Source organism: Mytilus edulis, chromosome 12 (assembly GCF_963676685.1).
Source record: "Mytilus edulis chromosome 12, xbMytEdul2.2, whole genome shotgun sequence".
Taxonomy (NCBI): Eukaryota; Metazoa; Mollusca; class Bivalvia; order Mytilida; family Mytilidae; genus Mytilus; species Mytilus edulis.
Genome location: NC_092355.1, coordinates 42,976,830 through 42,992,540, shown reverse-complemented (window position 1 = coordinate 42,992,540; position 15,711 = coordinate 42,976,830). Strand labels below are relative to the sequence as shown.

The following is a 15,711-nucleotide window of genomic DNA, read 5'->3' as shown; positions in this document are numbered from 1 at the left end:
GGTCTTTTCACCACCAAACACCACAGAACACCGCCGAACACCCCAAAAACCACCAACCACTAAGAAAAACTGATATTATCATGATTATACAATAAAACGATAAATAATTTAAATTACAATGTACGTACATGTATATTTTAATCAATTTTTAGATTTTTATGGGCATCATAATTTATGTTAAAAATCGATAATCAATATAAGGAAAAAACGTCTCAGGATTCATCCCTTTTTGGATAACACAGTCTGGGGACTTACTGAAATAAGTGATTTTTAAATCACTTATTTGAGTAGCAAATTCAATGTTTTGTCACAAATTGGGATTTTGTAGTTTTTTCAAAATTTTAAACAAATAGGTTTAAATAATATCTTTCAATTAGTAAAATTAAAGAATATGAATTTTTTGGTACTTAAAAAGTAGCAAGGTTTATGCCTTTGATGCTATCATTTAACTGAAAATTCTATTTTAGTTGAAAAAATGCTATAATAATGGCTTTCCATAATGAACTGATACTTTCTTAAAAGATTTTTCACAGCAGTGGGAGTATTTTTCCTGTGAAGTTCAAGGTTTCATCTTTCAGATTATGTAATAAAATTCTACTGTTCGACGATAAAAATTTCACTGTTCGGGGGGTGTTGAAATTAGTGGGGGGTTGTTAACAGAATGATACATTATAAAGAAGTGATTTTTGGGGAAATTGAGGTCTGATACTTAAACAAGTGATTTTTATGTCATTATCCTAGATTCAGTACAAGGTCATCACCTGAAATGACCTGGTCATCCTAGACAACACAGATGTTGGTTCTGATAAGTTTAGAAACATAATTAGTCCCTGGATCATTAGTATTCAGAATAATATAAACGTGTAAACACAATTTAAACAATGTTAAAGTAATAGAATACAATTCCATATGTCTAAAACAAGATGCATTTGATAATTATTTCTCTAATATTCTATAGAAATTTATCCGTTTCCGAACCCATTGTATAAAACAATTTAATCAACATGTGGTTTCTGGTGATCTCAAAAGATCATTGGATGATTCTAAGGGTCATATCCTCTTTAGCTAACTGGATAAATCAAAATATGCTAACTGGTGTTAATGAAATTGACAACTTCATGGAATGTGAAAGGCACTCAAAGGGGATTTTCGTTTAACAAAAAAAGAAAATTTATTTTTTAATCATTAGCTATATAGAGAAACAGATTCTTACATAGTTACTCATGGATTATCGGATTTATCCAATCTTGATAGTTAAATTATGAATTATAAAATTGATAATTTAACTATCTCGATTGGATAAATCCGATAATCCACTCGTATCAATGTAAGAATCTATATATATATATATCCATTCAGAAAACTGGATTTATCTTTATCGTTTGCTACTTCTACTGTTGCACCTGAAATAAGATAAAACATATTTCAGGTCTTCATAAATACATGTACATGTAGCTTAAAACTAAAATTAAGTGTTATATGTATGATGAATACATTTATTTGAATTAATGATAATCCATGCGATATATATAAATAGATAATCTATTTTATTTAGGATCATTAATGCTAAGAACTTAAAATGTTTATATATATTGTTTCTGTTTTTGTCACTTGTTTGTAATGCCTCTTTAATTTGATTCTCATCTAAAAAAAAATTTGTATATTACATTATAACATTATCTTGGATCATCTCAATGAGATTGATTTTCTCCCTTGAGCCGGTACAGCGAAAGTGAGAAAAGCAATTGAGTTTAGATGACCAATGATATTCTGTTTATATTATAGCAACGCCATGTGCCCCCTTAGTTTCTAGCGATAATTTATCACTTCACTGAGAAAGGAAATTATAAGTCAGCAAGATCAAAGACCTGGAGATACTTGTCATATGATTTGTTTTATTAAAATTTGTTGTTGTCAGGTTAAAAACAAGAATAAGTATTTCATAGTAATTAAACCACAGGGTCAACTTCAAATAACCATGAGTCCATGATGGCTGTAAAAATATCATGCAGCTTCAAGCCTTGTATGTATTTAATTCAATGATTCTGATAGTACAACCTATTTATAAAATCTTTTCCCTCACTTGAAGTAATTCTCATGTTATCAGTAGTTACAACAAATGCATAAATTAGATATAATACAAACATATGTTGTTATGTAATTTTAATTCAGTACAAATCATTGAAATGTAACTACACGTCAGAACCTCTATAGATTGAATGATTGTAGTTGCTATTTTTAGAACCTATATAACTATTTAACATGTACATGTATATGTATGAATAGATATGTATTTACTTAAACATATACAACAAATGTACAATGTATACATATACATAAATCAACTTTGGTAGAGAATTGTTACATTTGCAATCAATACCACATCTTTTTATTTTTAAAAATCTTTCAAATTTATTTTCAATTTGGTCTATATACATATTATAAGAAGATATGGAAGGAGTTCCAATGAAACAACTCTCCATCCAAGTCACAATTAGTAAAAGAAAAATCATCACAAGTCAAAGTAGGCTCTTCAACACGGAGCATTGGCTCTTTCCAAACAGCAAGCTATGAAGGGTCCCAAAATTGTCTAGTGTAAAACTATTCAAACAGGAAAAAACAAAGACCTAATCTATCATGTCTATATAAAAAACGAAAAACACTTATTGATAATTTAATATATATAAATTCTATTTTCAGGTCTCTTCAAAATGAGTTTACCAGCGCCATTAGATCTGGGACGAATGGAAGCAGAGGCTAAAGAAAATGCCTCTAAACATATATCTAATCTGCTTCAGGTTTGTGCTTAACATTGGGCTGAAACAACACTTATATTTTTACATGCAACAACACTTATATTTTTACATGCATCTGTTATGTATTCTTACATATATCTACCTTTCTTACACATTGTACAAAGGACAACTTTTCAAATTTGATGCATTTCCGTCAAAAACTTTGGTTTTAGTGAACATCATTCATGCGTTTAGGGGCATCATCACTTCCGTTCCCATGTTGAGCGAGTGGTTGGAAACATATGATGCTATATTGGTTTATTGAATTATTCGGCAAAATGATTTCTCATAATTGACAATCAGCTCTGCTGTCATTAGGGAATTGTGATTAACTACCTACATGTACAACGTATATAACAAATATTATTTCAAGTTTATCCTGAACAATGGCAATCACTAAGACACTTGATGAACGTTTATAGTGCAGGAATACAGGTGATCCCCTTTATCTGGTAAACAACATCGTAAGGGCATGCATAATTGACGAGTTTTTCCAGTGAAGGACAAACTCAAAACTGGTCTATTCTAGCTAATGAATTTAAACAGTTTTAAAAAAAATGTTTGAAATATTTACAATAAAATTGCAACCTGCTATTTTTCTGCTTTAGGATCATAGTTTGTTTAGTTTATTTCATTTAACAGGATAAAGTGTTTTATTATTATGATAATATTCAGGATTTTCACTCATGATGCAAACAAATTTTAGACAACTCTGCATAGACCTAAATTGTACTGAAAGGGAAAGAACTTTCATTTAATGTCTATGCACAAGTTTTGCTCAGAGAATCAGGGGTTAAAAAATCCACTAGCCCGACGCCCGGGACTACAGCATTTAGACCTCGGGCAACCAAAACTTGTAACCCAATATGCCCGACGGACTAGTGACAAAAAATTCTTGGCGTTTCTAAAATAGAAAGGGGGAAATCCCCTTATCACTTTTCTATCTTAGCCAATCAGATTCGACTACGTCATCCGGGATTCCTAGAATTTGAACTCATCATAGATACCAGAACTAAAATTTGGATTATATCGATTAATTGAATATACAATGTATCTGCTAATGGGATATTTGCTGACATTATTTGGGTATCCAATATGCAAAAATCTACTGTACAATGGATAAAAATTGATAAGTTTATAGAATTCGTTGTTATTGCATAAAACTCTGAAGTTGTAAGGCATACTAGGGCTAGCAGGTCATTTTGTTGGACTAGTAGTTCTTCCAACAGGGCTAGTAAGGTCCTGCTATCAATTAGCCCTGGGCTAGTGAGCTATAACAAAATTTCTTAACCCCTGGAGAATTTTGAAATAGCACCGTTTCTTTGAAAATTACAACTCTTAAATAAGGATACATTCTATTAGGAAATTTATTCAGATTATTATTTATACTGTTAATACGATAAAAAATGTAATTTATAAGGCCATGACTGGAGAAAACACTTTCAGTACCAAATATTAATTTCTAAAAGTCTCTACATACATATTTGTACTGTTACTTTGTCAGATTTGATTGTTTTGTATGCATTGGGCTATTTTTTCAGAGACCTGACCAATTGGAAAAAGTAGACCAGTATAAAAGAAGAATTATGAGAAAAAAGGTAAATTTTCAATTCCTGTCTCAAGTTTGAAAAAGTAATTACAGCCGATTGCATTGAGTGTGTAGATAAAGATAATATCTCTTTGGTTAGCTTGCTTGCTAGCTGAACCGCGAAGTCATTGTTAGGTTAGGTAAACTACCCTCTTTAATAGTGGACTAGTCTGACAGATAACCAATCTATCTGTCTGTAGGACTAGGCTACTTCGAAAGGAAGGTAGTATACCTTACCTAACAATAACTTCACGGTTCAGCTAGCAAGCAAGCTAACCAAAGATATTACCTTTAACTACATACTCATTGAAATCAGCTGTAAAAGAACATTTAATCTAAATGATTGTTAGTAAGCTCTGCATCTAAAAATATCATTTTGGTAAATTTGAAGTATCTATATGTAAGTCTGAAAATGATTTTGTTTTTTTAATTAGATAACATGAAATACATCAATGGAATGTATTTCCCGTGTTAACATGTTTGTTCTTCTTTCCTAAATAAAACTATTTCCTAATTTATTTTAATTTATTGATTATCACATCGAAATACTTTTTAAAAAATATGTTTTTGTAGCTAGGAAAGGAAATGGATCTTGCATGAATTTACTTATAATCTTTTTTGTAAAGTTTCTTTTAAAAAAATATGCTATATTCTCAAAGTAAAGACAGTGATAAATCTCCTTCAAAGTTTTTTTAGTAAGGGAGACAACTCATTTTTGTTGTTATTTACCAATATCCTCAATTATTCTGTCATATAAGGATTATACAGATAGTCATATAGTACAATGTATGATAAAATAGCATTTATGTGACAATCTAAAAAGATAGTATTAAAACAGGATTGAAAAAGTTTCAGTGTTATACAGGGGAGCTTACTCATTACTCATAGACGTTTTTGTGTTCTGTTAAATTGTTCCTTTTAAAATTGTTATACGATGATGACTGATGTACCCATGTTCTGACTATTTTATTTATTGTGTCTGTTTAGTTAAAGCATCAATGTAACTATAACGGAATTTGATGAGACTGTCATCAAAGTGAGAGGGTTAGCGCTATAAAACCAGGTTTAATCCACCATTTTCTGTACCAAGTCAGGAATATGACGGTTCTTGTCCATTCTTTTTTTATGTGTTTTGTTATTTGATTTTGCCATGTGATTATGGACTTTCCGAATTGATTTTCCTCTAAGTTTTGTGATTTTACTTCTTATCATTTTTTGTATATTTTTTGTTTTTGTTATAGGCTTCTGTTGACACTATGCTGAAAACAGCTGTACAGTCACAGTTAGATGGAGTAAGGACAGGACTGAACCAGCTGCAGAGTGCTTTACAAGATGTCTATGAAATAAAGCAAAGGTAAACAGTTGTATAGCCAGGCATACATCTACACATGTCTAACCTGCCACATTCTTGATGTGCCTGTCCCAAATCAGGGGTCTGTGGTTCAAAAATTGTTATTATTTCATGCCTGTCATACTGTATAGCAGTTATTTTCGTGGGGTGTAAATTTTCGCTTATTTTCGCAGATAGAACAAAATTGCAAAAATAATTTCATCTATTTAAAAGTGTACATTCAAAGTTATTAATAAAAGTATCGAATCCGCCAAAATATTTTGTATACCTTTTTGAATGTGTTATGATTGTGGCTGTAAGTTTTCTCAATTTAATTTTTTCATATTTTTCATGTAAGGGCTTTGTATAGCCTACTACTCAGCATGAGTTTTTCTCATTGTTGAAGGTTGTACACCCCAATAATTGTTTGCATCCACTTTATTTGAACTTTGGTCTCATTGGCAATTATCTTAAGCCTATATTTTTTATATGCAAAACAATGCTTTATTATAAATTGAGACTAAAGTTATGTGAAGGCAACTCTGCTGGAAAGGTCAGAAAAAAATCCCAAATTTTGGATTCATTTCTATCCCCTACAGTTACATCTCAACTCAATAATTTAATTTGATTTTTCCATGTCAAATAAATTATTTCTATCTCAATGTGAAATTTGTTTCTTTATAACATAAGAGTAAAAGAAAATACCTGATTGGTATTATATATGTGTTGAACCCAGTAAACAATTTAAAAGTATCAACCTCACCATTGACAAATATGAATAAATAAGAATAAAATGATGTGGGATGTATGTAGAAGAAACAGCAACTCAACAACGCAAATAAAACTGTTCTTGTCCTGTCAGAGTCAAAATTTAACCTCAAGATAATTATGTGTAAAAAATCCTGTTTTAATTTTTTTTATATATATATTGAGAAATACATTGAGGAAACAAAATTTTCATACATGTACATTGGTGTAAAAATGAATAAAGGGAGGTAATCCAATCTTAATCAAACTCATGTCGAATTTTTAATGAGATAAGTAATAAAATAAACTCATCATATATACCTGGATAAAAATTTTGTATTTGAACCAGATGCATTTTTTATCTACAAAAGACTCATCAGTGATGCTCATATAAAAAAAAGTTAAGACGACCAAATAAAGGACCAAATTGAAGAGCATTGAGGACCAAAAATACCTAAAAGTTTTTCCAAAAGCAGCTTAGGTAATCTATTCCTGAGATAGAAAAGCCTTTAGGATTTCAAAAATTCACAGTAAATTAACCAGACAGCAACTCTTAATCACATGTTACCAAAAAAAGACATTGATATATCACCATTTGTTAAATTCAGAAAGAATGGAAACCATTCAAACCATATGGTAAGCTCTGAATTAACTGTACTTTTTTTATCTGTTGTTAAAAAATTAATTTGACAACAGATCTTAATTCTAACATGCACATTTTTATGCCCCACCTACGATAGTAGAGGGGCATTATGTTTTCTGGTCTGTGCGTCAGTTCGTCCGTCCGTTCGTTCGTCCGTCCGTTCATTCGTCTGTCTGTCCCGCTTCAGGTTAAAGTTTTTGGTCCAGGTTGTTTTTGATGAAGTTGAAGTCGATTTGAAGTCCAATCGACTTCAAACTTAGTACACATGTTCCCTATGATATGAACTTTCTAATTTTGATGCCAAATTAGAGTTTTTACCCCAATTTCACGGTCCACTGAACATGGAAAATGATAGCGCGAGTGGGGCATCCGTGTACTGAGGACACTTTCTTGTTATTAATTAATATTTTATTTTCCAGTTTGGATGAAGTAGAAGAAACCTATAAGTCAATTCAGCCTATTCAGAATAAACTGATACAAGTCAACACAGAAAACTCTAGGTTTTGTCAGGTAGGTGGTCAAAACTAGTTGTTGGATGGGAAAATGTAGAATCAATGTTTTCTGCTCTTTGGTTGGGTTGTTGTCTCTTTGTCACATTCCCTTTTTCCATTCTCAATTTAAATATAGAGTGAAAAAAATGTCACAAATATATGAAAGGAATTTTGAAAGTTGTAGACAATTTGGAAAGGGTATTACAAATGTGAAGCTGTGAATTTTGGAAAGAATATAATGCCTCGTTCACACGTACATTTAATTCGAATTGAATTCGAATCGAATGCAAATGGAATTCGTTCATCGTGTTCACACACTCTTCTATATTCATTCGAATTGATTTGAATTAGCTAATTCGAAATTAACCAATTCGCATTAGAAATACGTTTTTGTTAATACAAATTAAAAGTTATTGTCGCTAGGACAGTAAAGCGAATTTGACGCGCATTGTAACTCGAATTAGAATGAATTGACATAAGAATGTCAATCGTTTCAAATTAGAATTGACGTTAGGACGTCAAACGTTTCGAATGCGAATTAAACTAATTTGAATTAGGTGTGAACTCAGCATAAAAATAGTAAGGAATTGGGGGGAATTCTTTATACTGTAAGATAAGGGACATACATATCCTATTAGTATTACACAGAAAAATATCTGCTTACTATGTTGGCATTGTATCGGTTTGTTTATAGTGGGGTTTAAAAAAAATGATCTGATTACTCCTTGACATGGATTTTGTTTTCTTTTTTAAAATTTCAAATTATCTTCAAATTATCTTCCCTGAAGAATATAAACTAATTACAGCAAAATGAATAGGTGTAATTATTCAATTTCCAAACTTTTCAGCTTGCTGCTGCAATGGAGAATTTAAAGCATATTTTCACAGTACCAGAGAGTGTTAGAAAAACACAAGAATTGATAAATGAAGGAAAACTCCTGCAGGCACATAAACAGTAAGTAGGAGGCAGCACCTTAAAAGATTGCCTTTATATAGAGTAAAAATAAAATCAGAAAATAACAACAGATAAAATTCAAAGCACAAACAAGAGGTAAATATACAGTTGTCTTTAATGTTAATTGATGTTGGTTGTCCAGTTTGAATGGTTTTACACTAGTAATTTTAAGGGCCCTCTATAGCTTACTGTTTGATGTGAGCCAATGCTCTGTGTTGAAGGCCTTACCTTGACCTATAATTGTTTACTTTTATAAATTGTTACTTGGATGGAGAGTTGTCTCATTGGCAATCATACCACATATTCCTATATCTAATTAATACAATATGTCAATCTCTAAATTGCCATGGTGTTCCGTTATCAAATTATCTGCATGTTTCATTAGATAACAGGCTAAGTTACAGGCTATGAGTTACCAGTCCTCTTAATTTATGTGATATTGAAATATATAATTGAGTTACTTTACATTTAATATTTTGATATTGAAAAAACTAGTTTCTGGTAACTGGGAAAAAGGCTGAATTCTGATGAAGAATTAATATATAAAAAAGACAGAAAAGACAGTCACTTAAACATTCTCTTTGGTGGAGAGTTGTCTCATTGGCTTGCATACCACATCTTCTTATATCTGAGAGCAATGAAGCTAAGGAAAATGAAATTTCTTATGTATTTCGATAAAACGTTTCTGGGTATCTAAGGGAGACAACTCTACTTAATAATAAATTGCCTGTACTAGTAATAATAAACTTTTCTTGTATAAGTCTTATAAAACAGGTATTTATATTATAAGTATTGTTTATTTATTTGTGTTTTAGCTTAACAGATTTAGAGTCAGCCAGGGATGAATTGATGTTTGAATTATTTAAACAACCTCAACAAAGTCCAACAGATAACTCAGTAAGTCTTATATATACATAAGGGACCTGATGGGATATTTTCATTCCTTGTGATCGACGCATTCGACTCTTGAATCGTGATGAGAACCCCTCCCCCATTAGGCCCCTCATACAATTACGGTGGACTATTATTATTTGTTGGATATCATTTTTCATGGATTGTATGGCTACAAGTGAAGCACAAAATTAAGTGTTCAACTAATTACAATTTTTCAATATGGCTATCTGCAGACTTTGGCAAAACCACAAAATGGAATATTATACAATTATTGTCTTTTGATGAGGTAAATATGCGGTTTTATTGACTTGATAAAATGATATTCACTGAGGCCGATGGCTGAAGTGAATATCAGTTTTTCAAAAGTCAATAAAACTCCATATTTACCGAAACAAAAGTCAGTAATTGTTTTTTTCCATAGTCTGAGAGAAGAAAATGTATCTAATGACAAACATATACCAATTTTTTTTTTTACATGAAACATTTTACCATAACGTTGCATGTAAAAGCGTGCGATGTTTAGTGCGGTGAATAACACTTTCTCAGGTGAATATGCTTTTTTATTCAAAATCCAATTCATATAGAGAAACCTACTAAAATAATACCAATATGGAATAAACACAAAAATGCAAGTTTTCCTCAATCCACAAAATGTGGTACCAGTTAAATTAAATAAATCAGTAAGTCCTACATATACAGGTACAGTGGATTCATTATTATTTGTTGGATACCAATTTTCATGGATTGTATGGCTACAAGTGAAGCACAAAATTAAGTGTTCAACTAATTACAATTTTTCTATATGGATATCTGCAGATCTGTCCAAAACCACAAAATGAAATATTTACAAAAATGCAAGTTTTCATCAATCCACAAAATGTGGTACCAATGAAAATAAAATGAATCAGTTAGTCAGTAAGTCTGTCAAGATAAATACAATTTAGAGTGGTGAATAGTAATATAAAAGTTTTTTTAAGATTTTAAGATCTGTCTGACCTTTGAATATAATGAAATAACAATGCTTGCAACTTCTAGTTATTTTCTGTCTGAAACCGCATGTTTCTATTTATTATTTAAGGAATGACTGTACTATTTTTCTGTCTATGAAGAAATAACATAAAAAAAATAACATGCGTATCACGTTATTTAACATGACGTCCTTCAAACGCTTTGAGTACACAACCGTGGTGAAATATGAATATATTGTTTGGGCTGTTCCGATAATACTCCCACGTCGTATGCTTTTCTATGAATGAGTTACCCGACGTCATAGAACGTTGACGTCAGAATTTAAGCATTTTACAGGAAAATACACGATTCTGAAATCGAAAATCATCACAACAATGAAACGTAAACAAATGATGCTAAAATGAGTTATATAAGCCATTTTTGTATACATATAAGACATTTAAGTACAATTATCATTTATATTCATCCAAACCTATCTAAACATAATTTTTTAAATAGTTTAAGCATGTCACTTATTCAGTTTGCTCCGTTCTTTTACATCAATTTAATAGTGCGTTTGTTCATGGGAACGGCAAATACTAGAGCGTTTCGATCCAAAACAATTGCCATATTTATCCTATTAGAATCGAAATAATTGATGGGGGCTAATATATATTGTGAGTTTACCACGGGTTGTCCCTTTATGCCGATATTTTGACCCTCGCTATCGCTCACGATATATTCAAGCGCCATTAATTATTTCTTAAGTGTGCACCACATTTTTTATGTTATTTCGAATAGACAGAAAAAATATTACATTCATTTCTAATAATTTAATTAATTCCATTTTAAACTGTAGAAAACCACAAAAAAACATTGATAACTAAATTATGTCTATGGGCTGATAACAAAATAACATCAGCCAATCAGAAGACGTGTTACATCCAAAATTAAATAATATATATATATACATTTATTATTTAATTTGTTACGATTTGCAGATAGATTAAAGTTTTAATTTTCAAAACAGTATTTCTACAATTTTTTTTTTACAGACACTTGAGAAATATTTCAAAGATGTGGTTCATTTGTCAGAGTCTCTTGGTAAACAGTTATGGGTAATAATACAGAGGACACTAAGTTCAGTACGCAGGGAACCAACACTGATTGTTACAGCATTAAGAATTGTAGAGAGAGAAGAAAGGTAGGATGACAACAATAATTTAAACAATTCTCATTGGTAACCTTTGGCTGTTTTCTGACCTTTAGTCAGGTTGTTGTCTTTATGCTGCTTCACCATTTTCATTTTCAAATTGATCTTCTGACTTGGTAATATGAGTTTAATGTTTGATACTTTACAGGCGTAACTGGAATAGTCAAATTACGACTAATTAGTACAACTGACCCCATAAAATGCCATCAATTCACTCCTCCATAAAAATTGCAACAACATTCAAAATTTCAAAGACAATCAACAAGGCAAAAAACTCGTTGGGTTTGAACCAGTTTTACAAGGGCACACACCTTTCTAGGTCATATGTCCTGAAATGAAATACCTGTAAAGTGCAGCTACCAACTAGATGACCTCTAATCTTAACAAGGAAATGAAAACAGCACATAATACTTGGATTTAAGTGTGGAAGTTAGCTCAGTTATTAGTGTTGAACTTCACTTTGGATTTAAAGTGTTGAGTTTAATTTACACCTAACTTATGTTTTAAAATTTAACTTGTGAAATTTATTATTCATGACCCTTATTAGTCATGTAAAAATCAGGCAAATAATTGATAATAATGCTACTTATATGGTATTAGTTAAATGTTTTTGTGTTTCCAGAATGGATTTAGCTGTTGAAGAAAGAAAACAACAGTCTGGTTTTATGCCACCAGGCAGACCTAAGAAATGGAGAAACAAATGCTTTGAAATTTTAGAAGATTGTATTTCTAACAAGTAAGTAATAAATTTTCATGGAAATCAGCAATTTTAGTGACCATTAATAAACTGTTATGAGCAATAACAGATTTTTATGCCCCATTATGGACATTATGTTGTTCGGTCTGTGGGGTTAAACTAAGTAGTTTTTGATGAAGTTGAAGTCCAACCATCTAGAAATTTTAAATAGTACACATGTTCCCTTTGATATGATATTTCTAATTTTATTTACCCCAATTTCACTGTCCACTAAACATAGAAAATGATAGAGTGGATAGGGCATCTGTGTACTTGGGACACATTCTTCTTCAGTTTTCGAATGCAATTCTGTTGTTACTGATTTCTATAATGATTTGTATTATTCAAAACATTTAGAGAAGCAATTTGTTTTATGAGATATTATTGGACTAAGTGGACAGCCCCAAATTTTAAATTTTAATTGTAAAACTTATTTGATTTCTACTTCATTTGTAATTCCATATAACTGTTACCTTTTTTTCTAATTTCAGAATAGAAGGGAACCAGTTAGAAGACCGGGATAAAAACAAGATGTGGTTGGTTAGACATCTAGAACTGACAAGACAAATAATGGTGGATGATCTGAGAGTTGTTGTGGTATGGTAATTGTTTTCTTAGGTCATGAATACTATGGATTCATTTATTTTCGTGGGACCAATTTTTCGTGGTTTGAGGAAAACTTGCATATTCGGGATATTTAATTTCGTGGTTTTGACAAAGTCTGCATACATTCCTTAAGAAAATTTGTCAATTCGTTGAACATTTGAATTAGTGGTTCACCTATACCCACAAAATCCACGAAAATTGGTATCCAACGAATATTAATGAATCTACAGTAAAATATTTGATATATATACATGAGGTTTTGAGAACCATACTTTTTACTCAGTCTTTTTTTCTCCATACATGTTCATTATATTCTAAGACAAATCTGATTTAACAAAAAATTAACAGATCAATTTTATTTCTACTAACTATTTGCTAGATAGATTTGAAAGTATTAAAATATTCTGGTATTTACTGTTAAAATTCATTTTAGATGTCTTGTGCCCTCTGGGTTATGATATCATTACTGCATATGCTAGTGGCCAATATTGTATGAATCAAGACCTTCCAAAACTTTGGCAAATATTAGTCAAAAGTCTGAATTTGACCACTAGTATGTGCAGTTTTGGCATCATAACTGATGGAAATGGTTGAAGCTCGTTTAAACATTAAATGGGTTTTTTTTATTACTTAATTTTAATTATGTTTTAAAGCCAATGTTGTCATTAGTTTTTTATGCTTCAGTGCAGCCATTCCAGGTTACTTTTTATTCTCTAAATATAAACAACCTTGTTGTACTGTGTTGTGTGATATCCAATACTAACAATTTCAAACAATCTAGTGCCCAACAAATCGCCGTTTCAGAATCTAAAGGACTATGGCTAATCTCATTGTTTGTACACCAAAATGAAAATAATGTTATGTCATTGGTTGAATTTCCATTAGTTAGTAAGTTTTAAACCAATCATAATGTTTTGGTGTATACTTAAATACCCAAAATGCATTAGATTCTGAAACGACGAATTGAAAGCTTTATTTTGTTATTTTACAGACAATGTTACCACCTATTTTCCCGCCAGATTACAACATAGTGAAAACATATGTAAAGATGTACCACAGAGCTCTTGCTGGTCATGTAAGTATGCTAAGGAAGACGGAATTGAAAAGTATGACAGCAACCCAACAATAGTTTGTACAAATTTGATTGACTGAAACTTTCAAATTTGCCCCTCTCCCAAAAAATCATATGGTGGTCTTACATATAGATATGTGTAAAATTAAGTCTTTTGATATATGAAAATGTTCATATAGTTCTGTAAAGGTCACTTGAGTTTATTGCAGATAGTAAATGCTCTACAATGATATTAACTAGAAAAAGGTACATTTTAGAAAATAGTCAAACTCCTATATATAAAATCGGTCACTTGGACCAAATTTATTACTCAATATTTAGCTCACCTGGGGTCAGTGTGAACCTTTTGCCCTCATTTGTTGTATGTCATGGTCTTCCGTTCCCTTTTACAAAAATCTTCTCCTCTGAAACTACTTGGCCAAATTTAACCATACTTAGCCCACAATCATCATTGGGGTACTCAGTTTAAAAAGTGTGTCTGAATAGTCAATACCTGTCCTGCCTACTAATATCGCCGACATGGATTATTAAACATGCATGTTTTGTCTATAATCATGAAAACCACTACTGTAAACCAACTAATTTTCGCTAGCGATTTATTTTTGTTACTTTTGCAAATAGAAAATATCGCGTACATGAAAAGTTTGGATTTAACCTTACTTAACTAAAGCAAGTAAATTTGAGAATCGTGATAATAAATCGCCACGAAATGGGCTAGAAAGGCCTAAACACGAAAAAAATGTATCTGCGAAAATAAGTTGGTTTACAGTATTGATATTTCACAAGGGCAAAAATATTATGAATGATGAACCTGGGTTCTAACATCAAAACTGTCATATGAATTCTTAATAAAGAATAATTGTCCTTTATCAACATAAAATTTAGTGGAAAAAATCCCGCCTTTAGACGACACAACATATGATGTACAGATGTCTGTCTGTCAACACTTTGTTCAATAACTCAAATTACTGAAACTTTGCTTAGTATACATGTATTAGTTTGTGATTAGATCAGTTTATAGGGAACCACTAATGGTAGTTCCATGATATTTGGTATGCAGTTGTATTATTGTTGGCACAACTCATTTCCATTTAGATTATTTTTGCTCTGCCCCCTCTGTCATGGTCTGTTTATTTGAAACTTTGACTTGGTTTACATGTATAAGTATTAGTTTGTAATAAGTTCAGTTTATGGGGAACCACTAAAGGCAGGTCAACGATACATGGTATTCAGTCGTATTAATGCTGGTACATCTTATCCATGAAGATTATTTGGCCCTGACACCTCAATCATGGTCTTTTGAGATTGAATAGTTTTACATAACTTACATGTTAAAGTATTGCCTTTTTTAATTTCAGTATTTGCATTTTACTATATCATAATAACAAAAAAGCAGGAGATATCATTGTACTAACAGTTTATTGGTGTTTTCCCCAATTATCTTGAAAACTAAGACAGAAAGAAAGACGTTTAAGGAGGTAGACCTAGGTTAAGGGAAATAACTCTTAAAATCATCAGTACGTTTGTGTCAACCATTTTCATAAATATATTCTAAGCTTCTAGGTTACATAGATTATTTCCAATCTGTTTCAGGTAAATGCTTAAAATACATTGATGAACTTGACTTTTACAAACGCTTAACTGTTTAAAGAGTTATCTCCCTGTACCAAGGTCTACCCCCCTTAAATTACAA

At 31.2% G+C, this 15,711-nt stretch overlaps 1 protein-coding gene across 2 annotated transcripts in view; it reads left to right on the top strand.

Moving 5' to 3' along the window:
* Window positions 1-15,711, top strand: part of LOC139498523 (exocyst complex component 3-like) — a 68,029-nt gene that overhangs the window by 639 nt on the left and 51,679 nt on the right. For both annotated transcript variants that reach the window (XM_071286945.1, XM_071286944.1), the window contains exons 2-11: window positions 2,701-2,798; window positions 4,337-4,393; window positions 5,625-5,737; window positions 7,523-7,613; window positions 8,443-8,549; window positions 9,365-9,446; window positions 11,447-11,595; window positions 12,227-12,340; window positions 12,832-12,937; window positions 13,938-14,021. In XM_071286945.1, the coding sequence (XP_071143046.1) occupies window positions 2,712-2,798; window positions 4,337-4,393; window positions 5,625-5,737; window positions 7,523-7,613; window positions 8,443-8,549; window positions 9,365-9,446; window positions 11,447-11,595; window positions 12,227-12,340; window positions 12,832-12,937; window positions 13,938-14,021 (990 nt within the window). In that variant the 5' untranslated portion in view covers window positions 2,701-2,711. The remainder of the gene's footprint in view (window positions 1-2,700; window positions 2,799-4,336; window positions 4,394-5,624; window positions 5,738-7,522; window positions 7,614-8,442; window positions 8,550-9,364; window positions 9,447-11,446; window positions 11,596-12,226; window positions 12,341-12,831; window positions 12,938-13,937; window positions 14,022-15,711) is intronic.